Raw genomic sequence first — 16,762 nt, 5'->3', positions numbered from 1 at the left:
GGGTGGTTTTATCATTATTCTCAGGAGAACTTGCTCTGCACAAGCATGAATGGACTATTCTCTTAATGGAAAAGACTGCCTCTATCTTCATTGTAGAAATCAGAGTCGGGGCAAAATGTAAGAAGCGGTTTCTTTCTGGGACATTAGCCACTTGTGTTTCCTCTGCTCATGCTTGTATGAGATAGAACCCAGAGCTAAAAGGAGCATGAAAACCCCTGCACTTCAGGATCCTCGCCTGTTTGCAAGTGAGAAGAATGGGAACAAAGAAAAAGAGGCAAAATGCTTCTTCAAATTCTTTAGCTTTCATCCTTCTCCTATTTTACCAGTCCCTACAGTATTAGGATTTATAATGTCCAGGTGATAGACTAATTTGTAACTGGGTAGAATACGTTCCTGATCAATGGATGTAAAGGAATGTTGCTTTTATTTCCCCTTTAGTAAAAGTGGCTTGAAAGTATTAACAAGGAAAAAGAGCATTGTGGCTTCACTTCTCTGTGTGAACTCCCCACGTACGTGGCAGTTCCTTTCTCTCAACCGGTCCTTAACATAACTGGGATCTGAACTTCCCATCCTGACTCCAGGACACTTCAGGCCATCTAAAGTCCAAAAAGAGACCCCCAAGTTTTTAAATAAGAAAGTAATCTACTCAGCTGGGCATGGGTGGGATGAGATGGCCTATGTCACTTTCAGGAGATGTAGAAAAAGAATACACGGAAGGAAAGAGTGCTATACACTTAGAATCTACTAGTAATTAGTCTAGTGATCACTGGTTAGGAAGCCTTGGTGAGTCACTTACTTTCTTTGGGAAAAGGATTTCTGGTCATGAATGAGGATGATAATGATATCTCTCTAAGAGTGTATGGTGAGGTGCGATGCCCTGCGTAACCGTGGTTCTCACTTTGAAGTCTGGACGTTGAGCAGATGAGAGGAACCCACTTCTTGGCTCTTGTTTTTCAGATCACTATGTGCAGGTGCTGGTTTGTCAGCATGAATGCGTGAGGGAACTTGCCACCCGCCCTGGCCGCCTCTCACCAATCGAGAACTTTCTTCCCCTACATTATGACTACCTGCAGTTTGCCTACTATCGAGGTAAAGCGTGGATTATCTGTGAAAAACTTTGGGGGGAAGGGGTGTGGCTCATCACAAGACACATTGAATTTTTGTGGGTTAGTCCTCCACCTTCCTCAGTTGTAATCAAGCTATGGGTGTGTATGCATTTCTGTCTCACCTCACATCACTACAGCTCAGAACAAGAGCAGACGGTGAAACCACAAGTGGGCAAATGTTATGACAATGCCCTGAAAGTTATACTAGATTGATATTTTATGTGATTTTTAAATTTAATTTTTCGACTTAATTTGAAAAGATAATATACTCACAGGTTTAAAGACTAAATATTTAAAAACCTCTCTCTCTTTCTTTTCCCCACAACCCAATTTCACGCCCTAAAATCCACAGTTTCTTATTTACCCTTCCAAAATTTTATACAGAAACAACACACACACACACACACACACACACACACACACACACACACTGTCTCTGAATTATTTTATCCTCCTACACATAGAAGATAGCACATTATTTACACTCTTCCTCACATTGTTTTCTTCACTTAACGATACATATCAGATTTTTTTTAGTATGTTGGACCTATGAAATTCCCTTTTGCTTGGTCAAAATGGTCACATTTGGGAAGTTTTATATGGCTCAATCTAGTTGTTTCAGTACATACAGATCTTCCTCATTCATTTTTCTTTATATCTAGATATCACCATACTATAATTTATTTAATGTGTCTCCTTACTGATGAGCATTGTGTTGTTTGTAATATTTTACTATTACAATCAATGATCAAATGAATATTTCCTGTATGTCATTTACATTTGCATGTAAATATCTATAGGATAAATTTCTAGAAGTACAGTTGCTGCATCAATGGTTTATTTGTTTGTAATTTTGCCAGATGTTGCCAATTTGTTCTCCACATGGAGTACACTTTTCATTGCACAGCAACAGAATATATTATCAAAATTTAAATATTCCCAAATCATTACGTGAAAATTGATATCTCAATAAAGTTTTAATTTCCATTTATCTCATTGAGAAAGAAAGAGTGAGCATCTTATGTTTAAAAGCAATTAATAGAATTTGTATTGCTGAAATTGGTCTTAGATATCATGTTTTCAAATTCAGTACAAAAATCAGAATTAACTTCAAAAATTCTACTCTGTATTAAATAATGTAAGTTGGCAGCAAATATCTTCAGGTGGAGCTTTTGATAATTTGTTGAAGACATCTAGCAGCATAGCAGACCGAAGTTAGTACCTTTGGAATACCTGAAATCCTGTCCTTCCTTTCACCTGCAACTATTTCTGCTGCTTCTGCTCAGCCTCACAGCATCTTCCCTCTTTTCTTTTAATTTTTATTTTATATTCTAGTACAGTTGATTGACAATATTGTGTTAGTTTCAGGTGTAAAGCAAAGTGATTCAGTTATACATATACATATATCCATTTTTTTTCAGGTTCTTTCCCCATATTGGTTATTACAGAGTATTGAGTAGGGTTCCCTGTGCTATACAGTAGGTAGCATCTTCCCTCTTACTGATCATTTCATGCTGACTCTCATGGACATGTTGACATATCTTTAAAAAATTTTGTAGACCAACCTAGGCTGACTCTAATGCCGCAACTCCTGGATTTTTCAGTTGGCGAATATGTGAAAGCCTTGGAGTGTGCCAAGGCCTATCTTCTACTCCATCCGGATGACGAGGATGTCAGAGACAATGTGGATTACTATGAGAGTCTGTTGGATGACAGCATTGACCCAGCATCTATCCAGGCCAGAGAGGTGAGACCCATGTTCTGAGAAGAAACTCATTATTCTGCTCAGTGTTCTGGGGAGAGTTGGTAAAAATATAACACTTCTCTTAAAGATAGCTAACAATTTAGTAAAGGTTCTAGGACTCAGTTCTTTGCAACTTTAATTAGTAATGCTAAAAGCGTGTTTTTCGCCTATGTGCTAGCTTGTGAAAATCTACAGAGATAGAGGCATTTTCTGCAGCTGTGAATATTTTTTTAGCTCATTTGTTACTGTCTAAAGAAAATTATTTCCACTTGAACATTAATCATACCTTTTAACTGTTATTTAAATATACATTTTTTTTTTTTTTCTGTAGGATTTGGCGATGTTTGTGAAGCATCATAAACTGGAATCAGAACTAATAAAATCAGCTGCAGAGGGTCTGGGATTTTCATACACTGAGCCGGTAAGAACAAAGAGGAGAGAGGAAAAGGTCTTTAAAGGAACTATTCGGTGGACTTCTTATTTATGATTGTATTCCCCAGCCCCTTTTGTTGAAGATTATAATCCCCTGCCTTTTGTAAACAAACACTGGAGGGAGCGGGTGTTTACCCTGTACATGTGATGAACTGTAAAAGACTTTAACAGATTTCCATGTCACTGAGAGCTAAAGTCAGAAGCAAATATACTTGGATAGGAAAGAAATGTTTTGAATATGATATGTTTGCCTCAGGATTGTTTTATTTTCTAATTTCTGTATACAACATTTTGTATTTTCTTTTAAACATTTCTCTTAAACATTTTAAACAATAAAAAGACTTCAAAAGAACAGAATCAGTCACAATCGTACTACCTATCATGCTGACTACTTTTTTCCACGTGTCCATGTTGTCTTGTTTTTTCTTATTTTGGGGGGCTGCGTTGGATCTTGCTCTGCACAGGCTTTCTGGCTTTCCCTAGTTGTGGCGAGCAGGGGCTATTCTTCGTTGCGGTGCATGTGCTTCTCATTGAGGTGGCTTCTCTTGTTGTGGAACATGGGCTCTAGGCACGCAGGCTTCAGTAGTTACAGCACACAGGCTCAGTTGTTGCGACATGTGGGTTTCAGTAACTGCAGAGCGTGAGCTCAGTAGTTGTGGCATGTGGGCTCAGTAGTTTTGACTCATGGGCTCTAGAGTGCAGTCTCAGTAGTTGTGGCACATGGGCTTAGGTGCTCTGCAGCATGTGGGATCTTCCTGGCCCAAGGATCGAACCCATGTCCCCTGCACTGGCAGGTGGATTCTTTTTTTTTTTTTTAACACCTTTATTGGAGTATAATTGCTTTACAATGGTGTGTTAGTTTCTGCTGTATAACAAAGTGAATCAGCTATACATATACATATATCCCCATATCTCCTCCCTCTTGTGTCTCCCTCCTACCCTCCCTATCCCACCCCTCTAGGTGGACACAAAGCACCGAACTGATCTCCCTGTTCTATGTGGCTGCTTCCCACAAGCTATCCATTTTACATTTGGTAGTGTATATATGTCCATGCCACTCTCTCACTTCGTCCCAGCTTACCCTTCCCCTCCTCATATCCTCAAGTCCACTCTCTACATCTGTGTCTTTATTCCTCTCCTGCCCCTAGGTTCTTCAGAACCAATTTTTTTTTTTTTAGATTCCATATATATGTGTTAGCATATGGTATTTGTTTTTCTCTTTCTGACTTACTTCACTCTGTAGGACACACAGACTCTAAGTCCATCCACCTCACTACAAATAACTCAGGTTTGTTTCTTTTTATGGTTGAGTAATATTCCAGTGTATATTTGCGCCACATCTTCTTTATCCATTCACCTGTCAGTGGACACTTAGGTTGCTTCCATGTCCTGGCTATTGTAAATAGTGCTGCAATGAACATTGTGGTACATGTCTCTTTTTGAATTATGGTTTTCTCAGGGTATATGCCCAGTAATGAGATTACTGGGTCATATGGTAGTACTATTTTTAGTTTTTTAAGGAACCTCCATACTGTTCCCCATAGTGGCTCTATCAATTTAATTCAAACCAACAGTGCAAGAGGGTTCCCTTTTCTCCACACTCTGTCCAGCATTTATTGCTTGTAGACTTTTGATGATGGCCATTCTGACTGGTGTGAGGTGATACCTCATTGGAGTTTTGATTTGCATTTCTCTAATGATTAGTGATGTTTAGCACCCTTTCATGTGTTTGTTGGCAATCTATATCTTCTTTGGAGAAATGTCTATTTAGGTCTTCTGCCCATTTTTGGATTGGGTTCTTTGTTTTTATGATATTGAGCTGCTTGAGCGGCTTGTATATTTGGGAGATTAATCAATTGTCAGTTGCTTCATTTGCAAATATTTTCTCCCATTCTGAGGGTTGTCTTTTGGTCTTGTTTATGGTTTCCTTTGCTGTGCAAAAGCTTTGAACTTTCATTAGGTCCCATTTGTTTATTTTTGTTTTTATTTCCATTTCTCTAGGAGGTGGGTCAAAAAGGATCTTGCTGTGATTGATATCATAGAGTGTTCTGCCTATGTTTTCCTCTAAGAGTTTGATAGTGTCTGGCCTTACATTTAGGTCTTTAATCCATTTTGAGTTTATTATCATGTATGGTGTTAGGGAGTGTTCTAATTTCATTCTTTTACATGTAGCTGTCCAGTTTTCCCAGCACCACTTATTGAAGAGGCTGTCTTTTTCCATTTTATATTCTTGCCTCTTTTATCAAAGATAAGGTGACCATATGTGTGTGGGTTTATCTCTGGGCTTTCTATCCTGTTCCATTCATCTATATATCTGTTTTTGTGCCAGTACCATACTGTCTTGATTACTGTAGCTTTGTAGTATATATAGTCTGAAGTTAGGAAGCCTGATTCCTCCAGCTCCATTTTTCTTTCTCAAGTTTGCTTTGGCTATTCAGGGTCTTTTTTGTTTCCATACAAATTGTGAAATTTTTTGTTCTAGTTCTGTGAAAAATGCCAGTGGTAGTTTGATAGGGATTGCATTGAATCTGTAGATTGCTTTGGGTAGTAGAGTCATTTTCACAATGTTGATTCTTCCAATCCAAGAACATGGTATATCTCTCCATCTGTTTGTATCATCTTTAATTTCTTTCATCAGTGTCTTGTAGCTTTCTGCATACAGGTCTTTTATCTCCTAAGGTAGGTTTATTCCTAGGTATTTTATTCTTTTTGTTGCAATGGTAAGTTGGGGTGTTTCCTTAATTTCTCTTTCAGATTTTTCATCATTAGTGTAGAGGAATGCAAGAGATTTCTGTGCATTAATTTTGTATCCTGCAACTTTACCAAATTCATTCATGAGCTCTAGTAGTTTTCTGGTAGCATCTTTAGGATTCTCTATGTATAGTATCATGTCATCTGCAGGCAGTGACAGTTTTACTTCTTCTTTTCCAATTTGTGTTCAGTTTGTTTCTTTTTCTTCTCTGATTGCCGTGGCTAAGACTTCCAAAACTATATTGAATAAGAGTGGTGAGAGTGGCCATCCTTGCCTTGTTCCTGATCTTAGAGGAAATGCTTTTAATTTTTCACCATTGAGAATGATGTTTGCTGTGGGTTTGTCATATATGGCCTTTATTATGTTGAGGTAAGTTCCCACTATGCCTACTTTCTGGAGAGTTTTTATCATAAACGGGTGTTGAATTTTGTCAAAAGCTTTTTCTGCATCTATTGTGATTATCATACGGTTTTTATCTTTCAATTTGTTAATATGGTGTATCAGATTGATTGATTTATGTATACTGAAGAATCCTTGCATTCCTGGGATTAACCCCCCTTGATCATGGTGTATGATCCTTTTAATGTGCTGTTGGATTCTATTTGCTAGTATTTTGTTGAGGATTTTTTGCATCTATGTTCATCAGTGATATTGGCCTGTAGTTTTTCTTTTTTTGTGACATCTTTGTCTGGTTTTGGTCTCAGGGTGATGGTGGCCTCGTAGAATGAGTTTGGGAGTGTTCCTCCCTCTGCTGTATTTTGGAAGAGTTTGAGAAGGATAGGTGTTAGCTCTTCTCTAAATGTTTGATAGAATTTTCCTTTGAAACCATCTGGTCCTGGGGTTTTGTTTGTTAGAAGATTTTTAATCACAGTTTCAATTTCAGTGCTTGTGATTGGTCTGTTTATCTTTTCTATTTCTTCCTGGTTCAGTCTCAGAACATTGTGCTTTTCTAAGAATATGTACATTTCTTCCAGGTTGTCCATTTTATTGGTATATAGTTGCTTGTAGTAATCTCTCATGATCCTTTGTATTTGTTCAGTGTCAGTTGTTACTTCTCCTTTTTCATTTCTAATTCTGTTGATTTGAGTCTTCTCCCTTTTTTTCTTGATGAGTCTGGCTAATGGTTTATCAATTTTGTTTATCTTCTCAAAGAACCAGATTTTAGTTGGCAGGTGGATTCTTAACCACTGTGTCACCAGGGAAGTCCCCCATGTTGTCTTTTAAACATTCTTCACATGAAGACATCCCTTTTGTAGAAGCAGTACCTCTATATATATAGATTTCTATTTTTATTTATTGATTTTTATTTGGGATAGCATAAGCAATTTCTTTATCTTTACAGCTTTCAAAATTATTTTTAGCTACATCTGTAGTTGATGTACAATAAATAAGTTAATCCTCTTCCTGATGTTGAACAATTTGTTTATTTATTTTTTGTTTTTTTGTGCCCTAATGAATGCATTAAGCATTTTTCTTTCTACTGAACTATATCCATAGGATAAATTTCCAGAAGTGGGTTAACTCTGCCATCAAAGGATATGAGAAGGTTTAAAATTTTTGAAATTTTTTTTTTTGGAGAGTTTTCTGGTACCTTCATTATTCCTAACATTTCATAAAAGTTTATGGTTTTACCATGAACTTCTCAGCAATGAGAAATAACATCTTAAACTCATTCATATGCCTAATATATTATGTACAAAATGGTGCACCACTGTTGTTTTAATTTGTATTCCTTTGATTACCAGCAAAAATCAACTTTTCACAAATTATTATTAAGTATTTGTCCTCTCATTTGATTTACCTGGACATGTATTTTATTCATTTATCTGTTCATTGCTATATAAGTTCTTTATATACTGTACATGTTAATAGTTAATATAAAAAGCACTGTTTGTAATATATCCTATTTGTAACACAGTTTTCGTCTCTTTCTTAGTTATGTTATGTTTTTATTGACACATTTTTAAAATTAGGATAATTTTAATGTACATTTCTAGTGTAACATTTCTAATATGTTTATATCCGGTCTTACTATTTTTGAAAGTTATGTTATCCCAAATGACCCTAGGAAAAACAATCACTTACTTTATGATCCTATACAGATGAATAACCAGACTGGACTTTTTGTTTATTTGCTTTATTTATAAAAGTGAAAAGAGTCATACTTAATTATCTTCTAAGTGTCTTCTTGCTACCAAATTCTAAATCACTTTCTTGGACAAAAGGATGGATGCCCAGGCTAATTTCATGCTATTTTTTTAATCCATTTTGTCTTAGCCCAAATTGCACCAACCTTGGCCTTCCTTTTTATTAAAATTTAAAAATAAATACTATATTATAGATTTATATAATATGCAAGTTTTCTAATATTTTAGGTCTTTTGAGTGTTTTATCTTCTGTACATGGAATTTTAGTGACAAAATTACTGAGTTTTTTTTTTTTTAATTTAAAACAGAATTATTGGATTCAATATGGAGGACGACAGGATGAGAATCAGTAAGTTCTCCATTTAGAATGTTTATTTGTAATGAGAAGAAATACTTAGAATCATATTTATTGTAAAGAACTTGGGCTCTATGAAATAGGCAAAGGGATATAATTAGAAGAACTCTGAACTGGGAATTAGGAGTTCTGCATTCTGGTCCCAACGCTTCCTCTTATTTCCAAGACACCTTAAATAATTTATCTTCCTCTCTGGGTCTCATGCTTTTCCTCCCATCAAGGGGTTGAATCAGGTGATCTCTAATGGCTAAATGTTCTGTGACTCTAAATCAGAGAAAGTTGGATGCTGTTTTTGATTTTTTAATAGGAAAAAAAACAATTAAATTATCTTTTTCATGCTAAATTTTCTTACTGCATTTATTTGAAAGCATCAAGCTCGGAAAGTTTTACAGCAAGCTAAAATATTAAGTGTCATGAACTCAATCAGAAATGAAGAAAACGCAATTTTTAAAATGATAGATGTCAAAAGTCAGTTTACATGTTCTGAGCATTTCAAGGAGTCATAGAATTTTGGAGTCACACGTTTGAGATTGTCCACTGAAAAAAATATGCACTCTAAAATTGAGAGTTATGGTTTTTTTTGTGTGTGTGTGGTACGCGGGCCTCTCACTGTTGTGGTCTCTCCCGTTGCGGAGCACAGGCTCCAGACGCACAGGCTCAGCGGCCATGGCTCACGGGCTTAGCTGCTCCGCTGCATGTGGGATCTTCCCGGACCGGGTCACAAACCCGTGTCCCCTGCATCGGCAGGCGGACTCTCAACCACTGCGCCACCAGGGAAGCCCAGGAGTTATGCTTTATTCAGTGGATTTTCTGAGGACTTCAAGCCCAGGAGATAGCCTCTCAGATGGCTCTGAGGGACTGCTCCCAAGAGTTAAGGGAGGAGCCAGGATGTATATGAGTTTTGTAACAAAAAGCGGACAGTCAGAATAGCAAAAGATTACTGTTAATTAAAGAAAACAAGACATCCCTAGTTAATTTAGGGTTTACGCTTTTCTATGTATGGGAAGATTTCAAGAGCCTGGGCTCATTGAAATCATTCCTTTGATATGCACCTCAGCTCTCTGGGGCCAGTGTCCTGTGTTTTCCCATCCTGAGTCCCCTCAGGGTGCACCATTGCGGGGAGGCTGCGGTGCCTGACTGCTTGATAGTGTGTATCCTGTTTCCATCCTCAGTTCCTTCAGGGCTCACCATCAGGGGAGGCTGTAGTGGCTGATGGCTTGATGGTCGCAACATCCTTCATTTACTGATATGGCAGGCGACATTCTTAGTCCACAAGATCTTGAGGTCCAGGTTATTATCAAAATCAGAAACTGAGGCCCTGACAAGGCAAAGGACTCAGTGTCTCACCATGAAGGACTGGCAGATCCAGACCTTCTTATTCAAAATCTTGTGGTCTTTCACTGAGCTTCAAGGGCTCAACCCCTGGGTGACCTCAAATTATTGCAAGAGATCCAAGAATGTATAAGCATATTTGGATTTGCTCAATTTGTATATATTGAAAGGGCATCATGCTATTGTGTGTGTTCACAAGGTTTGACACAAACTCATGTCTTCTATCTTGGAATAGTCGAGAACCACTACACTCGGACATGATTTATTTCAATTCAACCATCTTTCAGTGATACGCTCTATATTCAAGACATATAATACAACACTCTGAGCATTGTAAACATGCACGTGACCATTGTTTCATGCTCTGTTGGTACTCAAAGTCTAATCTCAAGGGGTTTACATTATGGATACAATGAACTGTAATAAAGGTTGCTAAGAAGATTTAGAGAAGTGAAATAGAGCACACTCACTGGGAAAATAGAGAAGAGCTTCATGGAGGCAATGGCATCTAATTTGATCTTGAAAGATGTGGACTTGTGAACCACAAAACTGTACAATATGAAGTCATAGACTACCTGAGTAAGGTATCCTTTGCCCTTGAACATCTTTATTCTATGGGATATTGCTATTTCAACTTTTTTTTTTGAATGGGCAGGGTCCCTTCAGGAGTGAATGTGGAGGGGGCAGAAGTTCACGGACTATCAGCGCAGAAAAAGTCATCACCCAAGATAGACCGAGACCTAAGAGAGGGTAAGTATTGTTGCACTTTCACTCTTAGAAGGAGGGGAAGGGGAGGCTGGGACTTGGCCAGTTCTTACCCGGATCAGGGCAGAACCCATTTTCATTGAAAAATAAAGAACAGGACTAAACTACTCCAGTTCATAAAATTCTGCAAGCAAGTCTCAAAAACAAGAATGTCTCAGTCGTGTATATCACTACTTTTGGTTTTCAACAAAAGCGCTACCAAATTCACTCACAGGAGTCCTATGAGCTAGGCAGGGACTATATGATCATTGCCGTCCTCAGCTGAGTACCTGAGGCTTGGAGAAGTTACCTGGCTTACTTCTCTCACATTGGAGGGGAGTGCTAGAGAGCATGGAATAGACTGTGTATCGGGGGAACTTGAAGAGACAGGTCACATGGGATATTAGTTAACTTAAGATCCTTGAGGCACATATCTGATCAAGGCTTTGAGAAATCAGTAGAATTTAGATTAGATTGACAGAAGTGTGGAGGGAGCCATTCAAGTGGATGAAACAAAGGACACAAAAGGCTCAGAGATGGAGACAGCAGGATATTAGATGCCTGTTTACATAACCTCAGAATGACTGGAGCCACAGGTAGAGTGTTGCCAAACGTAGGTTTTAAATAGAGCCAAACATTGTTGTAATCATAACTTATTAGCAAGTGTAGTACTAACAACAGTAGTAATCCTTAACAATTATTATTACTTCTATATGTTTTACAATTTTCCCAGCATATTTATACACAGTTCATTTTAATACTGGCAGCATCTCCTGTGAGACAAGTGTCCCCCACTTCACAGGTAAGAAAACTGAGGCTCACAGAGATGTAGTGACCTATCCAAAGCCTCAGAGCTTGTAATAGGTTAAGCAGGCTTTTGAATCCAAATCCCATTTTCTGTTCTTCACCTGATGATGGAACATAGAAGTGTCTAGATATCTGAAATGTATCCCCTATTGATTAAATAATTGCAAGATAAGAAGACGTTTTTCAAAAACCTGCATTGAGAATAAGTACAGTCCCCCTTTCCCCAACAGGAGATGTCAGCACATTCCTCTAGTTGATTTGAAAACTTCTGGCTGTCTGCAGCTCTCACATTTCCCAGCCCTTTCCTTCCTCAGCTTCCAAGTCAGTTTGAGGCAGTAAACAGGATAATACGCTCATCTAATCTGACCTGGACCTCAGTTTGTAGTCACCAAGCCCAAGCTATTTTACGAGTGCCAGAGAGCTTCATGGTCAGCCAGAGTTCACGTTGCTTTTTAAGCTGAGAAATCACCCAGGAAGTACATGCCAGTAAGCTGCACTTTGCTGTAAACGTTTGGGAAGCCCCAGGACAGTTGCCAAATTTCAAAGCATTTTTTTCCTGGCTACCAGGGGATCTGATGCCCAGCAACTGACTAAGAAGGCTAATGGGAAGAGTAGAACAGAAAACTATGCAAGATGGAGAAAGGTCATGATTGACTGGGTGGCCAAACTCTATCATTTCTGCCATTGAATGGGCTAATGAATCATAGGATGTTCCCTGGGAACCTACTGGAAAGCCTTCTGTGCAGTCACTAGAGATCAAAATATGGTCTAAATAAAGAACAGTGGTAGACAAGAGGCAAAGTTCCCAATGAGAAAACACTTTCAACATCTTAGTTTGACTGAAAGCAGATGTCAGGGAGGCAAGAAAGGATGCGTGCTTCCAGATAGAATATATTTCAGCTTTTCTCATTTTCCACAAAGAGATTGTCATCTACTCTGGTTACCTAACAGTATTTAGTAGTATTCATACTGGATGTCTCCCGAGCATTAAGATGGGAGTGACTCAGGGCTACTGCACCCCAGAGCGACTCCAGCCCTTGGAATATGCATGTCATCTTATTAAAAACATCTGTCACTTATCCATTCTTCTTTCAACCACCAGTTTTCCAAAAGCCCTGCTCGAGAATAATCCCAGAGTCAGCGGGGGTAGAGTAGAAATAACTTTGAACTTGGAGTCAGGAAGCCTATCTTAGTCTGATGTTCTCCAGAGTGATGGGTAACTAGAGACTCACTCTCTCTGACCCTTATGGTCCTTTACCTGTAACAGAAGGATAGCAACTCTTTGGAGAGGACGAATATGAAAGTCTTTTGTAAACTGTAAAGGGCGGTGCTCATATAAGGGCTTGTTAGTACACTCCCGTCGTAACTTATATGACCTTGTCGTATTTATGGTAAAATATATCTTCTTGCCATGAGCCATAGGCAGTGAACACAAAAGAGCATTTTCCTGTAAGATTCCTCTTTATTGCAAATGGAGAGTCAGAGCCAGGCACATACTTTATGAATGAGAGAAGAATTAAGTTGTTTAACTAAATCTCCTTAGGCTGTGGTTACGAGTTGGCTGAAGCTGTCAAATCAGATCCCAGGAACCACAACTTATTGGACTACATTTTTATTTTTATTTTAATGTTTTTCTCTGTCTGTTGTGCTACTAGTCATTTATAGGCTGGTAGACTTGCATTTTTGAATGGCAGGATTTATTTTTCCTTCTACATTTTTGTTTTCCTTTTGGTTAGTGGGTAGGTAGTTGCCTGTTTTTTGTTAAATGGATGTGTGGGAAACCTCTGTATGAAACTCTGTGCTTAGTGGTGGTTGTGCGAGCTGCATGAAAGGCAGACGCCTATACAGATTCTGCCCAAACCTGTTAGAATTTAGGTATTTTAGACTCTGTGTTGAACTCTGTCCCTTCACCTGATCTTTGTATATTGCTTACGCCATGGTTGGAGAAATTGTCAATATCCCAGTAGCTCTCTTTTAAATATAATCCATTATGCCATATGCTTATTAAGATGTCTCATTCGAACTTAACACAATATACCAGGCACATTTTAACAATTCAAACATGATCATCATAATAATGGAAAATACTTATACAGAGCTTAAGCATGGTAGGCATTTTTCTGAATGTTCTAAAATAACTTTTGAAGTCATGTTTTGAAAATAAACTAATATATTTAAAGTGATACGCTCTCAATATAGAAAATGAGAAAAACATGGCAAAGTACAAACCAACCTAGTCCACTAAACCCTTGATCTGTCTTCCGTTTCTATTCGAATTTTATACTAGAAAATTCTTTCCAGTGAACGTGCAAGTATCTTGTCTTTCTTGTTGAAGGAACGTCTCTCTCTGTGTTTCTGAATGGAAATGGAATATGCCATTCACTTTGGAATATTTGAGGGACGGTCTCAATGTAAACTATATAGATTAGAGCAACCTTTCCCAGACAAACTGTTTTTTGTTAAGAGGTCCATTCCACGCTGTGAAAAAATTTAGCACAAATACCTTTGTATTTGTGCTACAATAACATACACTTACTATCTCACAGTTTCTGTGGGTCAGAACTATGGGGGTAGCTTAGCTGGGTGCATTGCTTCAGGGTCTGTCACAAGGCTCCATCAGGTGATGATCAGGGCTGACGTCTCCTCTAAAGCTGGGAAACTATCTTCTTCCAAGCTCAGATGACAGAATTCAATTCCTGAAAGCTGTTCTCAGTTTCTTGTTGACTGTTGGCTGGAGGATGCCCTCAATTCCTTGCCGTGTGAGCCTGTCCAATACAGCCACTTGTTTCATCAGACTATAAGCTGAGAAAGCAACAGACTGAGTCAACCAGCAACATAGGAGTTGCAATGTTATGTAACCAATCAAAGACGTGATATCCCATCACCTTTGCCATATTCTATTAGTTAGAGGCAAGCTGCGGGCCCCACCCACACTTGAGGGAAGCAAAGTACACAAACCTATGAGTACCAGGAGGCTGTGACCATTAGGGGCCAACCTAGAGTCTCTCTGCCATAGGAAGGAAGGAGGGAGGAAGGAGGGAGGATGGGAGGGTGGGAGGGAGGGAGGGAGGGAGGGAGGGAGGAAAGAAGGGGAAGAGGGGAAAGAAGGAAATGAGGGAAGGAGGGAGGAAACAGGGAGGGAGGAAGGGAGGGAGGAAAGAGGGAAGGAAGAAAGGGTGGGTATTGTGTTAATTTAAGGGTGAGAACGGCTGCATATTATATTGATATTTAGGAGATTCATAATGCCTGTTCACATATTAAAAGTTCCAAGAAGTCCTCTTAAATTTTGTTTACTCCAGTACTTCCCAAACATATTTGATCTATAAACTCTTTTTTCATTAAAAAGTTTTCTGTAGAACACAGTTTGAAAAACATTGAATTGTAGGAGATATATAGATATAGATAGATATAGATATTTATGTATGTATTTTCTGTTCATCCAAAAGATTGATACTAAAACTGGGAGCTTGTGGATATATTCCTGGAATCCAAGAAATTCTGTATTTATAAATGTTGATGGCCATTTAAAAAATTAAGAGGAAAAAAAAAATAATAAGAGGGGCAACTAGTGGGTCATCTGAATAACCCCTTATAGCCAAGGACTGCCATGAGATTTCATACCTCAGTGGGTATGGATGCAGTTACCATCACATTGGCATCGGTTAATAACACTTCAATGATCAAAGACTAATAAGAATTGAAGTAGGACAAACTTATGAATAATGTATTAAGACCAGATGAAGGCTAAAATTCATTATGGTCCACTAAGATTCCACAGTAGTTTCAACAGAGAAAACTTGTCGTAGAATGAGTCATCACACACCAAAAGCACTCTGAGGAATGCTGGCTCAGAAGAACCAGGGCCAGATCACTCATTAGAATATTCATGTGGAGCATTGCTTTTTAGTTTCCACAAAATAACATTAACCATTTTATTAATATTGTTAATTTGAATTTAGCTGGTTTTATGGTCTTGCTTTTATTTAATCTTGTAAATTGGTTTGGGTATGATAGTTGTATGAAGCTATAAAAATAAATACTGTACCTACAGTTTTATGATTGCAAACATGGAAGTAAAACTGCAGTACAAATAATTCACTGAAGCTTCTTAGGGAACTTTTGCTTTAACAGATAACCATACATTACTCAAGATTGAGAAACACTGTCCCATTATTTTAATATTCCATTAATCATGGGCTGTACTAACTCTTTTATCCCAACTGGATTAATAACATTCAGTGCCATTCCCTAGTTTGACTAATCTGTTTTAAAGCCAAAGAGTAGACATCAATTTCAGTTGTCTCCTTCTCCTTCAATGATGTGTTTTAGACCAGTGTGCTGGTGACCATTGCCCAACTGGGGGGGGATGGGAGGAGCCCTCCTCACCCCCGTGCCCTCCATGGTGAGCTGCCCTTGTTGACAGGCATCAGGTCCCTTAGGAGGAATATTATAAAGAGGAGAAAAACAAGTTTTACTTTTCTATTCAGTTTTCTGCTTCAAGGTGTTTGTACTTTGGTAGATTGGAAGATTTCCTCACCATCAGAGGCTTTGTCCGTCAGTCCTATTCTCTATGAGGAAAGAACCATGTCAGGTCTAGATTTTGTAATTTCGCCACCAAAACATAGCCCCAAAGCATCATGCTTTGAAGAGCCAATATGGAGCTAATTTTATGAAGTTGTAAGCTCTGTCCAGTGAGGGAGAAGGTGCCTACAGGAAACTCTCCTGTGGGGGAGAGAGCAGAGAAAAAGAGATATTCCAAAAGTCAGACCATCCAGAGTCAGTAGGTGGTGGAAAGAAGACTGGAAAGGAGTCAGGTGACTTGGTTATGACTGTCCTGATGGGCATTTATTCCCTGAGTTACTTGGTGAAGGTTTTGCTCTAGATACCGGTGGAACTGAGGACACAAACATGTCGTCAAATAATTTATTTCTCTCTTTGTTTCTTTCTTTTTTTTCAATTGTTTGGTTGTCCTGCTATCTCTTTAAAAAGTCTTTACCTACCCTGAGGTCATGTCATCCAGTAATTGCATGAGATGTTGTGGCAGAGGTAGGAACCCAGGGCTGTGGAGAAGGGAGGGGCCCACTGCTGAGAAAATTCTGGAAAGTCTTCAGCGAGAAGAATCCTATGAGGTGCCCAGTCTGTTTTGCAGGATCATCCCTGGAATCAAGTGGAAAAAAAAATAGCTTATCAATCCCCAAATCCTATACAAATGTAATATATTAATTACGACATCATGGGGAAACCTGGTAGCCAGACATCTGCTTTTTTCTTGAATCCATATTGCATTTCTCAGGCTTCCAGATTTGTAATTTGTCTTTGCGTTCCTAAATATTCGTGAGGAAA

At 38.5% G+C, this 16,762-nt stretch overlaps 1 protein-coding gene across 1 annotated transcript in view; it reads left to right on the top strand.

Annotated features, from left to right (window-relative positions):
* The window catches only part of P3H2 (prolyl 3-hydroxylase 2), a 159,643-nt gene that overhangs the window by 128,453 nt on the left and 14,428 nt on the right, over nucleotides 1–16,762 (top strand). The window contains exons 4-8 of the mRNA XM_067738405.1: nucleotides 958–1,089; nucleotides 2,711–2,853; nucleotides 3,182–3,271; nucleotides 8,490–8,530; nucleotides 10,524–10,618. Of these exons, the coding sequence (XP_067594506.1) occupies nucleotides 958–1,089; nucleotides 2,711–2,853; nucleotides 3,182–3,271; nucleotides 8,490–8,530; nucleotides 10,524–10,618 (501 nt within the window). The remainder of the gene's footprint in view (nucleotides 1–957; nucleotides 1,090–2,710; nucleotides 2,854–3,181; nucleotides 3,272–8,489; nucleotides 8,531–10,523; nucleotides 10,619–16,762) is intronic.

Source organism: Pseudorca crassidens, chromosome 5 (assembly GCF_039906515.1).
Source record: "Pseudorca crassidens isolate mPseCra1 chromosome 5, mPseCra1.hap1, whole genome shotgun sequence".
In the NCBI taxonomy this organism is placed as follows: Eukaryota; Metazoa; Chordata; class Mammalia; order Artiodactyla; family Delphinidae; genus Pseudorca; species Pseudorca crassidens.
Note: the sequence above shows the minus strand (reverse complement) of the source record. Positions and strands in the feature narration are given on the sequence as shown.